Here is a 17,686-nt window from a genome sequence, read left to right as displayed (position 1 = left end):
ACACTCAGAATAATTATAGTGATTTTCAGTGAACATTGCTTTCTCAGATAGTATATCTGTAAAACGTACGAAATTAACCAAATGCATCGGAAACGAAAAAACATAATGTTTAAAACTGCTAGAAAACTATTTGCGAACACCATATATATGTAATAGCACTACTTAGAAACTGATTAGGTAACAATAAAACAAAAGTTCCGGGATTTTAAATATACCTTTTACAAAGGATTTTACTATTTTTTGTTTTTACTTGACCTTTTACTGTAATATTTTTCTATGATACTAAACTAAGAGGGTTTTTTCATTTTAGAGTATGGTATATTGCGCAAAGGGTCTACCAAATCAACAAAGACATAATAGTTGAAGTGTAAATTTACATGTATATAACTTTGGTATAAAGCTCTTTATAGCTCCAAATTATAAATCTTGTATCGTCATTCCCATTGACTTTATACCTATGTGGGGTCGACTTCCCTAGTTGTTTCTCCATTTCTTCATAAGTTTATAAATATTGGGTCATACAAATATCAACCCTTTTTACCGGTATGTCCTGCCTCTCCAGGTCTTTTCTAACCCGGGAGCAGTCGCGCCGTTAGAAAAAATCTAACATTTTATCCTTTTTCGCGATAACTTGATGAAAAATTTTGCAACATAACTTTCCACTCGTAAGTGCCTCGAGTAAGAGTGTAGTAACGCGTAGATTTTTCTTCTTCTTCTTCTTCTTCTTCTTCTTCTTCTTTTTGTGGAATTTATGGCTTTGGGGATTAAGCCAATTAGCTTTAATAATTGATAGAACTAATATTTCTAGCATATCAAGTAAATAAAAATAATAAAAATTTGTTGTAAATTCGTATTTAAATTCGTATTGTGAGATAAAATCTAACACGCGACTGTTCACGTTACTGAAGTGAGCGCGACTGCTCCCGGGTTAATCTTTCTCTCCTACTCCTGTCAGGAACCAGCAGCTCAGCAATTCTTCGTATTGTTGATCTGCGGGCTCTTGCATCTTGCAATCTTGCTCTGTAGAAAAATGATTAACTTCTCGATGTTGAGAAGGATCAAACTATCTTAATTTATGCTCTCTCATTTTGGCATCAATTGCTGCCACCCCTGTACCTCCCACAACATATCCATTTTTAAATTTATCATTTTTTTAACTCCCCTTATCTATCTAAGGATTTTCATTTCTGATACATGCGTTCGTTGTTCCTGTTTATTTTAACTCCCCAGCAGTCAGTTCAGTATATCATAGCTGGTCGTACAACTGCTTATAGAATTTATTTTTCGTTCAGCTTCATTGGAATTTTTCTGTCACATAACATATTGGTCGCTTCCTTCATCAACTTCACTCATCCACTACTAATTCTACTAAATACATCTCCATCTATTATCCCATATACTTATACACTATTTTGTTCTACACAGTCTTAACATTTTTTCTCAAGAGATTTCCTATACAGATCCTTTTTTTTTGTAAACAAGTACTAACATACTGCTTCTCTAATCGTCTGGCATTTGTCCTACTTCTAAACCTTTTAGTCAACTTGTTTTTGCCTAATGCTTTCATACTTTCCCAGGAATATCATCTGCTCCAACTTGGTTGAAAATTAATAAAAAAATTGTTTTGTATATTTTAAGCATGCATATTGTAACAAAAATAAGAAAACTTCTGTTGGGGTGAAAGTAAAAAGAAAGATATACTCCAACAGAAGTAAGGAAAAAGTAGAAAAGACTATAGGAATAAAAATGAAGAGAGAGTGGGGTGTGTAAAGAAAAGGGTGAAGTGGCTTCTACGTTGAGAAGCCGCAGTAGGAAAAAATACTACTTTGCAGTAGTACTGAAGAAAGGGAGATTAGAAGGGATCGAAGTGGAAGTGGGAAGAGACAGAGGCAAACTGAATAGAGTTGGCTAGCTATAGATGCAAGAGAGCAACTTGACACTCAAGGATGGATACGGCTCATTTGCATGCATGTCGAAGAACAGTAGCTCTATGTAGATAGTAATGATGACTAAAAGGTGAAATAATAAAATAAGAATAAGGTACTGAAAAGGAATGAAGATGAATAATTTCTAAAGACGAACAAGATAAATAAATCTAACAAATCATGGGCGCCATGAAAATGATCTTCGATCATTTTCTCAGGTATCTTACACTGCTGTCGAATATTACATATATTAAACCTGTAATAATGAACATAAAGGAATAATAAAAATAAATGATATACAAAATAAATAAATATTTATTAAAAATAACTACCAGATTTTTGACAATCTCTGAGTTACACAAAGTGCATATCCTGTGACTCTAACATGACAAAAGTTATACAAAAGTTATATTTGTGCTAACTACAATAACTAATCTGTTACAAATTACATAATTACCTCTCACTTACATATAGGGTACAACTAACATGAGTCTTCTACCAAATGGTTATAGTACGCTTGCTACGTACAACTGAATTGAAACCGACGAAGATGAAAATAATGCAAATAAATATATATAAATAGGCATGAGCCTAACTAAGGGAAAAGACTAAATGAATTAAGCAAAGTTAAATATACAATGAATGAAAGTTATAGAAATGAAGTTGAGATAAATACCGAAACGATGACCAAAATTACCCGAGCAAATGCAATAAAATAAAGTAATGACGAATTAACCGAACAAATGAAATAAAGCGAATAAATAAGAAAATATTTGGGAAACAAGCAAGTAATATTACAAAAAATAAATATCAAACCAATAATAAAATATAAAAACCTAATTTTCTAGGCTTATACCCTTGTGTACACAAGTAACTTACCAGAGCTACAATAGTTTGGGAACCAAATATTAATATTCAAATATGTCATATGTATACAAGTATGTCATATAAAAAAGGTACGCTAAATCTGAAAAAGTAATTAATAAACATAATGTATCACATAAATGTCTGAAATATAAAAAAACCAAGTTACTCTTATCACCACACTAATTGTTCCCAAACGACTCCTAAAGAGGTTGCTGATGCATCCTCAGAAATGAGCATCAGGATGATGCAAAATCATGCCTCCTCTAAACCCAGGTGCGAAGACGAAAATTGAGCTGGAATGCTCCCCAAAGCTTGCTCCCAATGACATACTCCCAGGTTGACTTGGTGGTGGCTGCAATAAGGTCAAGGTGGCTTCCCTTGGTGGTCAAGGTGGGTACGACTTCACATGAGGGTTAGCTTTCTTCCAAATGGCTAAAAACATATACTTCGTTTGATTTCTCATATAAACCGGTAAACAAAAGTAAAGAGAAGAAGAAATAATCGAGGAAAACTTTTTAGAAGCAATAACATAGAAAAAAAACAACCATTAAAAATGGAACAAAAAACTAATCTCAGGTAACCTTGAACTATTTTGAGTTTGAAAACATGAACAAATAATAATGAATGTGAAATTTGAATATGATTTATCTGAGGGAATATCTGTAAAAATATATAGAATTTATAAAAATATTGGATGTTAAATCGGTTTAAAACGTACAGAGAAATGGTAATTATTTCCAATATTAATTTGAGGAATTCAAAAATGTTTGGTTATGTAAAACCAAAAAAACCACATTAATATAAAAGATCGACATAAAGATAATATAAAGATCGAAATAATCTACATCCTTCACCTAAGGGCTGGCTAAGAAAATTTAACAATGAACCAACTATTTCATATATTCAAGGTTAACTAAAAACATTAGTAGAAAAAACGATTTACCGGTTAATTTTTTATTCCTCTTCCACTGATGGTACTCCCATCCTTACTCCAGGAAACCCGTACTCCAGGAAACAAGTGGTGGTAACTTTTCACTATACGACTATACTTTAACTTAGTTGAAATAAAAATTAATTTTGAAGAAATTAACCGCCATTTACGGTACTAACTACCAACACCAACCTGTCAACCTCGCAGCCACCGGCCAAGTGTCTCTCATTCCTCCCACAGTCGCCGAGGAAAACGTCAAACTATCACGGAACACGAATTAAATGACAAGGAACGGTTCAACAACTATGTTTCGTACAGTGTGACGTCACATGAGAAGTCCTTTACGAGAAAATTAAGAAATTGATTAAGCGATCAAGAGAAAATAATTGTTTTAAAAATAATTACAGCGCTAAAAATGATATTATAACGGGTGAACCGTTACAATATGCATATATTAAGCTTAACAAATGTAGAATCTTAAAAACCATAAAAATCACATAATAAGTTCCAAAATAAATAGTTTTTTTTCGAAACTGATACACGATAAAGGTCTCAGAGATAAAGTCTATAATGATTATAGAAAACATTATCATTCAGTGCAGTTCGTTTCTTATTTTTTATTTTTAACATAGACGTGGATGATAAAATAAACTTCACTTGTCTATTGTAGAATAATCGGGTCGTGACCTTAACGGATTTTTTATTGTTATTTGTTACTATGTTGTTCACATTACACATTTTATCATTTAAAAAAAAATTTAAAACAAATTATTATTATATTATTATGCGGTCTTAACGGTTCATTTATGTTTTATTATCAGATACCTGCTTCGATAATAATGTTTAGGACAATAACTATAATAGGCCTAGACTCCGCGCACCAAAAAAAGTTGATTAATAGCAAGCTGAAAATTTGTCAATAGCTTAACGGTGTCTAGTCGAACAAAATTTAATGTATGGGTACACTGGATTTGATCCCCATGTATTTTGTCGGACAGAACTTCCAATTTATTTGTTACCCTCTCATTAAACTCGCATGCAAAAATCAGACTGCTATTTATCACCTGTCATAATTCCTATTATTTGACATGTTCTACGTGTCGGACTTATAAAAATGCACAGTGGGTGATAAACACCAATCTGATTTTTGCACGAGAGTTTAATGAAAGGGTAACAAATCAATTGGAAGTTCTGTCCGACAAAATACATGGGACGTTTTCGTAGTATGACGTTCCAAATTTTTAACCTGTTCAATTAAAACTTCCCCTGTTCCAGTGTTCCCATACATCAAAGTTTGTCCGACTGGACACTGTTAAGCTATTAACAAATTTGCAGCTTGCTATTAATCAACTTTTTTTTAGTACGCGTGATCCAGGGCTATAATTATTATTGTAGATAAGTTTGAGATTGGTCGTTGTGGTAATTATTTTGGTCGGTTAGATAGCTAATAAAAACAAGAAATAAATGGCCAATGACATCATATCTATGATGGAAGAGCTAAAATCAGTAAAAGATAAAAATAGAGAAAAATACATCGAAATTAATAAAAAAAAAACAAGAAATGAAATACTACTGCCAAGAATAAACTGACGGAAGAACAATGTAGAGAGATTGAAGCGCTGGAGCGAATAAATGGCACTTTAACCTCCTTAAGGTAAATGAAGCAGCTAGAATCTACAGATATAAAAAAATGACGGAAAATAAATTATAAAATGAGAAATGGTTGAATGCTTAAATATATAAATTTTACGGAAATAAAAAGGAAAAAATATCTAGCACCGAATTTATTAAATCTTGCCCAAGTGTTCTTTAACTCCTAGAGCATCTTCAGGGCGTTTTGTCAAATCAGGAAGGTATCCTTGAAGAATGTCGTAACATTTGTATATTTTTTTAAGTAATGGCAAATTAACACATAACATAATATAACACACACTGGACAAAGAACAAAACAGATTAAAATTAAATGCCGGTACTAGGTCAAGTCCATATCGAAGATGGAGGTAAAATGATTACATCGTGATGATATATTCTAATTTTCTTTTATGAAGGCACGGATATTTAATATTTCCATTTCTTTATTCATCTTTCTCAGGACCTCTTTGTTTGTGACGTGTCTGTCCACAATATTTTCATAATTCTTCTGTACACCCACATCTCCAATGATTCTAGTTTTTTCATTGATGCCGCATTCAAGGTCCAAGCTTCCATTCCATAACACAAAGTGGAGAAAATGTAGCACCTAGTCAACCTAACTCTTAGCTCCAACTTAAAATTTCTCTTGCAGAGCACTTTCCTCATTTTGTTAAAATTTGCTCTAGCTTTTTCTATTCTTACTTTGATTTCCTGGGAGTAATCACCAGTGGAGTTGATCATTGTTCCAAGATGTGCATATTGGTCTACTCGTTCGACATTAATACCGTTTATGAAGAGATTCTCGTAATTTCTTTGAGTTTTCGTCATTCTCATAAATTTTGTCTTATTGACGTTCATTGTTAGACCTTATTCTTATCCATACTCACCTACACTGCTCACCAGCCTCTGAAGATCCCCAATTTTTTCGGCTAAGATTACAGTGTCATTGAAAAACTTAAAAAAGATAAATAAAGAGATATCACTCATTTTAATAAAAACCAAAAGCTGTGGAGTGTGGAGGGCAATGATCAAACTATGGCTCTAAAACACCTGCTTCAGCTTTATAACATTATATAATTTCAAAATTTTCCCACTTTTATGTAGGTATTTTTTGGTTTCAGAAAATTCTAGTCCCTCTAGTCCTTATAGAAATGTCCCTACTGGTTACATCCAGAATAATATATGACCATCAGCAAGAAGATAATCACGAAGGGCAACAAGTTCAATACACCAATTACTATGGTCACGAAGAGTCTGCCACAACAGCACATTTCCAACAACCCGTCCAGTTTCCCGAGGAACATAGCCAAGGTTTGCACAAAGAGGAACACATCGATTATTACGTACGTAGAATCATTTAAAAAAATATTAATTAAATATTAGAGGCCATCTAGTGCAGCCAGTGAGGGTATTCGGCTCCGAATTTCATCCTACTGCATCAATTTACTTGATATTTTCACTGTAACTAGGGAATAACTCGAGCAACAAAATCCACCCTATATCTTATGGCGTTTTACCTTGGGGGTGCCTCGCACCCTTTCTCGGGAATGGAAAATTTTTTGGTTAAAATAAATTCTAAGCCAAAACTGTTCATTTTTTTTTGAAAACTCAACAGTTTTTGAGTTTTTCTTGGTTGAAAATTTGCCATTTTCATTGAAAAATGACACCTTTTCTGACGGTTTTTTGCGAATACCTTAAAAATTATGCACCTAACGAAAAAAACTATATAAAACATTTTTGTAGCCAATGAAAAATCAAAGAGATTCGTTTCTCCACAAATCTTCTAATTATAATATAAAAAGAGATATGGTAGGTTAAAAAGATTTTTTGGCGCATGCCCAAATCGGTGTATTCAACCTGAAATGACAGAGAAAAGGTCGATTTTAGATGTATAATGCCATTAATACCTTTTGTAGTGCTTGAAAAGACGTTTAAGTATAGCTTACATTCAAACTAGGCGAGATAAGGTGCAAATAAATTGATGACTAATGTATTTTAGGAAAAAATTTAAAAATATATTTAACTCCTCATCCACCAAAATTTAAATGTATCGTTTTCGTTCTACAGTACCTTTTATTATAGTGTTATTTCTATGTTCAAAAAGGAATTGGTTCCTTTTTGATCAACCCAAAAAAGGGTTGAAAATTAATGGTTTTGTAAAAAATAAGATCAAAAATTATAGAGCGCATTTTTATATTTTCTTAAAAGTCTTCCTTTTTCTCCATGCTACTCGAAAATGTTAAGTGATACGAAAAAAGGTACAATACAAAAATGTAGGGTCCTCTTAGATAAAAATTCTGATTTTGTTTTTCATTACCGTATCTAAACTTACGTGCATAGAAATCGGCCCACTTAAAAATTTAGTCGTTTTTGATGTCTCATATTTCTTAAACCTGTTGGCCGATTTCAGTGATTTTTTGAACATGCTACAGCCTGATTTTTTAAAAATACTACTGTAATAATATTGTTGCTAGAAAGGTAAATTTTCATTATATACCGGCTGTACCAATTAAACTGTGTTTTTTTCTCAGAGTTCGCATCACCCTGTGGAATATTCTAGCATTTATAAAATACTGAAATTAAAACCAAACTATAGCCTCACGTTTTCTTAAAATTTTGTTTTTGATTCATTCGTTTATGTTGGATAATAAAAAAGTTAGGTACCTTAACAACTAAACATGCTCTTCGTCGATACACGGTGTTTTAAATAAGTGCGACAAACTTTAAGGGGTAAATCTGCATGAAAAAATATTGATAGTTGCTATATAAACGTATGTCCGCAAATGTTTCGTTTCCGAGATACGGGATGTTAAATTTTTTCTTACAAACTGACGATTTATTTATTGCTTTAAAACCAGTTGAGATGTGCACATGAAATTTGGTAGGTTTTAAGAGATAGTTATTGCGGATTTTTTGACATAAAATTAAGAATTTTATATTCACCATTACCTGCATACGGGTAATATGATCGGTCATATTACACGTATGCGCGGTAATGGTGAATATTGAATTCTTAATTGTATGTCAAAAAATGTACAATGACTAGATACGTCTTAAAACCCACCAAATTTGATTGGCATATCTCAACCGGTTTTAAAGCAATAAAATAAATCTTCAGTTTGTAAGAAAAAATTCAACATTCCTTATCTCGGAAACGAAACATTTGCGGACATACGTTTATAAAGCCAACTGTCATTATTTTTTTATGCAGAATTATCCTTTAAAGTCTGTCGCACTTATTTAGAAACACCGTGTATTGATGAAGAACATGTCTAGTTGTTAAAGTACCTAACTTTTTTATTATCCAACATAAACGAATGAATAAAAAAAATAATGTTAAGAAAACCTGAGGCTATAGTTGGGTTTTAATTTCAGTATTTTATAAATGCTAGAGTATTCCACAGGGTGATGCTAACTTTGAGAAAAAAACACAGTTTGATTGGTACACCCGGTATACAATGAAAGTTTACCTTTTTAGCATAAACATTATTACAGTGGTATTATTAAAGAATTAGACTAGAAGATTTGTGAATAAGCGTATCTTATTATGTTAATGTTAACGTATGTTAACGTCACTGCTAACTACGAACCATTCACGACTGAAGAGGTCTCAAATGTCATCAAAGAGCTTCTTCATAACTGGATATCTCCTGGACAAGACGAAGTTCAGAATTTCTGGCTTAAAAAGTTTTGGTGTATTCATGAGTGCTTATCAACATTAATTAATCATGTTATTTCTAATCAGCAGGAAATACCATCATTTCTAACTCAGGGAACTACTTATTTAATACCAAAGGATCAAAATAACACCCAAGATCCATCCAAGTACCGCCCAATTACTTGTCTTCCAACTTTGTATAAATTGGTTACATCCTGTGTAACCCGGCGTATCTACCAACACTGTGCTCTAAATAATATCATAGAGCCTTAACAGAAAGGATGCACTAAGGGTTCCACGGGTTTCAAAGAACAACTTATCATCGACTCAGTAATTTCTAACCAGGCATTCACTAAAAAAAGAAACCTTTTTACTGCTTTTATTGACTGCAAAAGGCCTTTGATTCAGTACCGCATGAATGGCTTGTCGATATATTGAAAATATACAAAGTCGATGAAAACATAGTGACCTATTTAAGGCATATAATGAGAGATTGGTAGACTAAAATTCACCTCCAAATACCTGGTGAAAACATTATCGAAACTGAAAATATCGCAATCAACCGGGGCCTGTTTCAAGGAGACTCGTTGAGTCCATTGTGGTTCTGTTTAGCTTTGAACCCTCTTTCCCAGCACTTAAACTCCACTGACTCAGGTTTTTGCATTAAAAACAATAATACTGTGGTAGCGAAGCGCAATCATCTGTACACCTAGAACAGATGCTAAAAACTGTAGAAACATTCTCTAATGATATTAGTATGCAATTCGGTCTAGACAAGTGCCGTGTTTTGAATATAGCCAGAGAAAAGGAACAGCCCGGTGGATTCGATATGCATAATGGCCAGAACATTGAGGCTATGGGCGAAAACGATATGTACAAATATCTTGGAGTAAAGCAGGCGCGGAAAATTGACCATAAGCAAATGAAAACTGAGATAACGACTGAGTTTTTACGAAGGGTAAAACAGCTGCTTCGTTCACAGCTTAACAGTAAAAATTTGTTTAAGATACTAAACAATTACGCTTGTTCCGCGCTTAGCTATTCATTTGGTATTGTTAAGTGGACAAAAACGGATATAGAAAATCTTCAGCGAAAAGTACAAACACACCTCACAAAGGCACAAAAACACCACCCTAAAAGTGCAGTAGAACGAACGACATTACCGCGGTATTTGGGAGGAAGAGGACTTATGGTTATAGATGAGCAATTAGACAAACAGATTGCTAATTTAAGAACTTATTTTCAGATGCAGGCTGAGACATCTACCTACTCTACACCGCGCTATTTGCGCAGTAGATGACACAACACCGAATAAACTTAGGGAACCAGAAATGCGCACTAAAGACGAAAAAATGCGCACCTGGATGAGTAAATCTCTACACGGGCGACATTCTAATGAAGTCAGCCAAGACTATGACGACAAAACAGCGTCGAACTATTGGTTGACATCAGGAAAGATGTTCCCTGAAACGGAAGGTTCATTACTGGCCATTCAGGATCAGGTTATACCAACCGGAAATTACCTGAAATATAACGTCTTAGACCCTCAGGTTCAAAACGACAGATGCCGATATAGATGTCAAGCCCAAGAAACCATCCAACATCTTACAGGGGGCTGTCAGGCATTTGCTGCAACTGAATACAAGGAACGGCATGACGCAAAGGGAAAAATCCTTCATCAAGAGATAGCTATCAAGCTGGGACTTCTCCACACAGACCATCTCCCATATTATCAATACGTCCCTAAGAGTATGCTTGAGGATGGCAACTACAAGCTATACTGGGACCGCACTATGTCCACAGACCAAACAGTGGCACATAATAGACCAGATCTCGTACTAGTTAATAAATTAACAAGGCAAACAACACTAATTGATGTGGCGATACCTAACAACAATAATCTACGTAGTAAATTTACTGAAAAGATCGCTAAGTACAGAGATCTGGAAATTCAAATACGAAGAAAATGGAGAATGCAAAGTACCCAGACGATACCTATTATGTCTACTACTGGAGTCATTCCGAAGAACCTCCTCGAAAGCATAAAAAGGCTGGGTCTAAATGAACATCTTTACAAGACCATGCAGAAAGCTGTACTACTCGGAACGGCCAGATGTGTACGAACATTTTTGGGAGATACACCTGCATACCAAGTCACCTAGGGCTCGATAACACGGAAAGAGTCCCACCAGAGCTCAATCCTTTTGATACCATAGGTATTTGGGATGAGTCAATTTTCCCCTTAGAGGGAGTGTGAGCCGTATGGCTAAATCGTATGGCATTTTTGCAGGGAGATCCTTTCGGACAGATTCCGGCGCCAATTGCACCCTGATATAAGTAGCCAATGTCAAAGTTCACACTAACTCAGGAGGACCAACGGACCAACGTACCCTCCGAAGCACCATGAACGGCTCGTATCATTTTTAGAAATGACTTACAATATGAACAATCAACAATAATATAATCTGAAGGAAGGATAAAGGAAATGGGAGGCAAAGGCACAATTCGATAAAAACTATTTTTGTTAAAATATTACAGTAGTTACATAGTTAACAATATAAGGAAGTATTATTCAATCCACATTTCTTATCAAAATACAAACTGTGCTATGTTTAAGTTACGTCACCTGATAATTAAAGAGGCCATATCTCAAGAAAGTATTTGATATTGACATCTATATCTATTACAATTGTAAATAATTTCACACAATATCTTGCACTTGTATCATTTTGTTTGAGAAGTAAAAGCCGGTAATTGATAATTGGTTTTTGCAATATCCCAATTGACAGATCGAACATGTGCTAAATGTATCTCCGTTTTCTCTGGTCGAACAACACATGGTCACAGTCCGATTATTAAATTCCATTATTATCGCAATATATACTTAAGTCATTTACTTTCTTCGATGAGCACAATTTTGTAATAACTTATTGTTTAATTTCTCCTTTTCTAATTGGATTAGTCGCCCATTAATTTATTTGGCAACTTTCGATAATTACCAAATTGAAGTGCGTATTATACATCCGTTTGTACATATTGTCATGCACCAGTTCATATAAAGCGTGTTAAAGTTTTATTTGTTTTTTGAATACTTAAATACAGTGTTTTCCTTAATTTATTTCAACCAGTGCTATAATTATTGCTTTTATTACTTTATTTTTTAGTTTATATAACATTTCGGTTTATTAATATCCTGATATGAATTAAAAATGTTTTCTCGAAGTCTTAGTAGTTTGTAAATATTTATTTATGTAAAATAAAGAACTTCAAGTATGTAAGTATATTCACACCTAATTACTTTTCGACATCAGCTTTTAGGGGAGTGCATATAGATTTTCACTTCGGAAAAAATCAAACAAGATAGAACTTTTTGTAATTCTATTAAGAAATGTTTAATAAACAACATATCAAAAAGTTCTACTCGAGAAGAGGGTGCTTCCTTTTTTAATAAACAAATGAACTGCGAAATTAGATTTTTTTTTAAATAACTTCGAAAATATAAATTTTAGAAAAAAACTGACATTGAAAAATTTAGAATATTTAAAAAAATAAACCTTATATACAGATTTTTCTAAAATTAAATGTGTAGCTCCTATAATTTTTTATTTATAACGCTAAAGTCACCATTCTCACAAACATTGGCGCACTGTAAACTAGCGTATGGCTAAATGCACGGTTGAGTTATTTGAATGTACAGTAGAGCGTCGATTATCCGAACGTCGATCAACCGAACGACCGGTTATCAGAACTCCCGACTCCCGCGCCCCGCACTCGAGTACTGAGCAAGCGTTAGTAACTAACACTTAAAATATCTTCAATTTTCTTCAATTGTGTATCCAAAAATATGTTGTTGCAAAGACTGCACTTTTTTGTTTAATTGCTATTTGTCATTATCAAGGTATAAACAAATATACAGTTATATAAATATGGTTTTTATTCACTTGTTAATAAATATGTATGACAATCTCAATATAGTTCGATTATCCGAACAAATCGGTTTTCCGAACGCCCATGTCCCCCAATTAGTTCGCATAATCGACGCTCTACTGTAATTCTTTAACTGATCGATCAAATGAAATTTTAGAAATGGGACATGAAAGAAAAATAATTAAGCTATCTTATGGTTATAATAAAAAGAAATAGAATGTACGGGAATAAGTACGGTGTGGGCTAAAATTGAGACTTACATGAATTTTGTTTAAAAATGATGTAACTGATACAATTTTTCTTATAAAACTATCAATTTTGCACAACTTACCTTTCAAACATCTTACTGAACGATATTTCATTAAAAAAAATCTCAAAAATTTAATTCAAATGATACGACGTCTCAAAAAATGTAATTTTTGAAAATTTCATAGTTTTACAGATACAACCATCAGATATCAAACTTTTTCAGTTTTATACGAAGTATGTAAAAAATATGAATTTTTCTTAAGAGTTAAGTGCCTAGAAGGATGTAATTGAATACTGAAACATATTTTTTTAATTTCAAACAACTTTTCTTAATAACAATTTTAAATATTGTGAATTATTATAAAGGTACTTTACTCTTGGGTGTAATCAAATATAAAATTTTATTAATTTTATACGTGGTATGTCAAAAAATATGAATTTCACTCAAGAGTTAAGTACCTTTATAATTCACAATATCGAAAATTGTTATTAAGAAAAGTTGTTTGAAATTAAAAAAATATGTTTCAGTATTCAATTACATCCTTCTAATTAAAATATTGTGAATAATAAAGGCACTTAACTCTTAAGAAAAATTCATATTTTTTACATACTTCGTATAAAACTGAAAAAGTTTGATATCTGATGGTTGTATCTTACATTTTAGACCAGGTAGGGCATTTTATGAAGAATAACTTTTTTCGTAAAATTGATAATAAAATAGTTACAATAATTGTAATAAAATGATGATAGGTATTCGTAATTTGAGAAAAATTTAATTTTTTTTTCGATTAGAATGATGTAATTGTATATTAAAATATAGTTTTAATTTTAAACAACTTTTCATAATAGCATTTTTTATATTCTGGAATATAAAGGTAGGTACTTTACTCTTTAAAGAAATTCATATTTTTGACATAACTCGTATAAAATTGATAAAATTTAATATCTGATGGTTCGGTTTTAGATTTCTCACTATCCAGAGTATTTTATGAAGAATAAATTTTTTCCGTAAAATTGATAATAAAAAAGTTTCCCATGTGGTTCCTAGCTACGCAAACATACTGTATAAGAGCTTCTGTATAAGAATTTTTAAATTGTAATACCATATTCGTATTCAGCATAACCAAAAACAAAATAGAAACATATTTGATCAAAGTAAAATGCTGAATTCAACGGTATTTTTAAAATTATTTACACAAAATAATTGTTATTGTTTAAACAATGAATAAACAATTAGCGGCTAAATCTGCCAGTAGAACTTTTTACTTTAACATGTATATAAACTAACAAAAAATGTTTTAGAAAAATATAAGCTTGTTTGAATTATTCCGAAACAATGCATATTTTCGTTCGAATTGCACTCCCCTATTTTTTACTTTTCCATTGGGAAAAGTCCATGTTTATGAATGTCTTTACGGACAACACTTGTGCTAATTTCATTTTGTTTTCTGTAGCAAATTCGATTAATTTTTTCCCGTTTTCAGTTAATTCCTTATGCAAAATTCGTCCTTCTGTTCTTCTATATACTTTCTCTATTCAGACTTCCGATTCATCTCCCGAATGATTATTTTTTTATCGTATTTCTGTATATTATTAGTGTGCTTAGCTTTCAGTGTGCTAAGCTTTTCGTAGAACTCTGTTTCGGTTTCTAGATCTTTGTCTTCAATTTTCTATACTTTCCTCTTACTATACTTATCATATATGTTCGGTCCGATATTGCTTGAAAATCTACAACTGCTTTATTTGCTTTCTCGGACAGTATGAATCCCACTTTAAATATTTCATATTTCTTGATCACCCTACTCTTGAACATGGTGCTCTTTCGTATTTTTATTATTTCATTTCCCACTTGTTTCGTTTGTCGCAGAGCAAGGATATGTATTGTGTATTTCTCCATAATTTGGTATAATTTTCTTAAAGCTCTCTATCCAGAAGTTTCTCTCACATTCCATGTCCCAACTTTTACTATTTTAACATAATGCTATTCTACATCCCACCAGAATGAAAACAATGGGAACCTTCTCTGGTTACACCTCAGAGGCTTCTACAATTTGCAATCCATACGGATGCTGAGACTAAGGAAGATGAGGGAATTCTACAATTTACAATTCACGTCCCATCTGCTCAGCGCGGTTAAATGTAAATGTAAATGTAAATCAAATTTTGATTTACATTTACTCTGTGTGGAGTATGAAGGGAAACATTCTCGTTGGAACTTTACCGCGCTGAGCAGATGGGACGTGAATTGTAAATTGTAGAATTCCCTCATCTTCCTTAGTCTCAGCATCCGTATGGCTTGCAAATTGTAGAAGTCTCGGAGGTGTAACCAGAGAAGGTTCCCATTGTTTTCATTCTGGTAGGATGTAGAATAGCATTATGTTGTTTTATATGCCATTAGAGTGAAAACTTAGTCTTTTTGCTAGCAGTTGCCGCTAGGGCATCTATGCCATTTCGTTCGTTGCAATCCGGGACTGCACGCTGGGGTTTGTTTTGGTTGGATCAGGGAGAGCAGCATATGTGCCTCCTGATGAGAGACTAATAAGTTTCGAAACCGGTAGGGGTGCTTGCAGCACTCTCTGATTGGACTAGAATATGGTTCGGCTGTGTTTTCGTTTTGCAACGAAATTGAAAATGGTTATTCATTTTTGTTTTACTATTTCCTTGGATTGTATTTCTCCTTGTGTGCTTATTTTTTCGTTCTCCATAGTGGTATTCTTTTTCTTACCATTTTGATAGCATACCTCCTCAGTTTATTTTTCCTCTGATTTTTCCTCTTTCTCTTCCTTTCTCTCCATGTCTCTTTTAGAAGTGTTCCCTTTGTCATTTTACTTCTTAAAAAATATTCATCTTCGTCTCTTTTCGTGCGTTTTGTTGCTTCATCTGTATCTATTTCGCTTACTGTTCCTTTGTTACCTTTATTAATTTTTCCTATTTTAATAAAAATTATAATTACTATTTTAATTTAATTTCCATCTAATTTATACAATTCAGGATCTGAATTTTTGTGATAAAATTATATAGCTTCTACTATAATACTTGATTTTTTATCGGCACTAATTAGGTTCTTATATCAAAATACAAGTGGTAATGCCTAAGGTGTTCAACACCTCAGACTTAAAAGGATACATCAGCGCTTCATCAATATTTTTTTCCAAAATTCTGCGAACTTTCAACAGTGCGGCAACAGTGCATCGGCAGTATGTGACACTATACTATCAAAAACGAAGGCAGCATATTGTGATAATAATAATTATTATGCTCATCGGCGCGCTAAATATTGCTAAGTAAGTCAAGTTCGATTTCTTGTTATAGATAATCGAGATTAGTAATTCCAATGTGACCCAAAATCTGGGCATTGGATAGAAAAGTTTATTTTAAAAAAAGTGTATTTATTGTTCTTCTTAATGGCGGTAAAGGTTCATTTTTGTAATATTTTATTTAATTATAGAGTAATTTCCACATACTATCATATTTCTTAAATCGGGCTCTGTCACGCCATTCTTTACTATATTACGAATATGTGTGCCAAATATCTCGACAAAATATTCAAAATTGAAGCTGCAATTTGGGAACGCATTTTCTGCAATTATTAATTTAGTAAAACTTGATAAAATGGTTAAAATTGTTCAGTCTTACTTGTCTGATGTTATTTCGTTAATACACTACTATCCCCTCAAACACTTATTTTTGAAGTCTGTTGAATTTTCTTACTTGTAACATCTCAATTATTTGAAGTGAAAATCAACTATAACTACTGTTATATATTTTAATATTATATATTATTTTTCTACGAGCGTGCAAAAATGTCTAATTTTCCGCACACGTTTTAGTTTGGAAAGTTTTACTTTTCCGCACTGAATTTAGATATTTTAAAATAATTATTATACATGCAATAAACTAGTATTTAGATATTATTTACTAATTTATTTCAAATGTATCTTATTGTTTTCATGTTGTAATGAAATTAACGGGATTATTTCATTCATAGGAGATTCTGACCAATAGAAAGCTACAGAAATCTAAATTAAACTCATAATTTTTGATAATTTCCCGTCGTCAAGTATATTACGTCAGATGCCCTTCGTTGCTACGAAAAAATACATTCAGTGGCATTAATGACAATTAATGTTTTAAAAATTATAAAGTGATGAGTTTCAACCGTCAAATATTTATAACAACTGTGTGTTTAATTGTACTAATTTGTACTTACATAAATAAATTACAATAAAATTTAGGTTTTGAACAGTTTTAGTCATGAAACAATCGCAACAAATTGCACTCGATCTCTAAAATTAATATAGAATTTTAGAGCTCTTGTGCAATTACAACTGAAAATTCGATGAAATAGAATTATTTTGACATAATATTCGAAAGTCAAATCTGTAGACAAACAGTGGTTTTGAATCGTCGTCATGGAAACCAATATCGTCGTCATGCTAACCAATTATATTGAAAGTTTGGTTTTGACAACCTTGTCAAAGAATTAATTTAATTTGT

General features: G+C 32.5%; 1 protein-coding gene and 1 long non-coding RNA gene across 2 annotated transcripts in view; one reads left to right on the top strand and one right to left on the bottom strand.

Moving 5' to 3' along the window:
- LOC114334952 (cuticle protein 8-like) overlaps nt 1-17,686 on the top strand; it is a 32,661-nt gene that overhangs the window by 12,683 nt on the left and 2,292 nt on the right. Inside the window, exon 2 of the mRNA XM_028285090.2 lies at nt 6,477-6,698. Within this exon, the coding sequence (XP_028140891.1) occupies nt 6,477-6,698 (222 nt within the window). The remainder of the gene's footprint in view (nt 1-6,476; nt 6,699-17,686) is intronic.
- LOC126889906 (uncharacterized) lies at nt 2,223-3,928 on the bottom strand. The gene is made up of 2 exons (XR_007700218.1): nt 3,736-3,928; nt 2,223-3,224 (listed from the first exon to the last, which is right to left on the bottom strand). It is a non-coding gene; the product is annotated as an uncharacterized LOC126889906 (long non-coding RNA).

The sequence above is a fragment of the Diabrotica virgifera genome, chromosome 8 (assembly GCF_917563875.1).
Source record: "Diabrotica virgifera virgifera chromosome 8, PGI_DIABVI_V3a".
Lineage (NCBI taxonomy): Eukaryota > Metazoa > Arthropoda > Insecta > Coleoptera > Chrysomelidae > Diabrotica > Diabrotica virgifera.
Note: the sequence above shows the minus strand (reverse complement) of the source record. Positions and strands in the feature narration are given on the sequence as shown.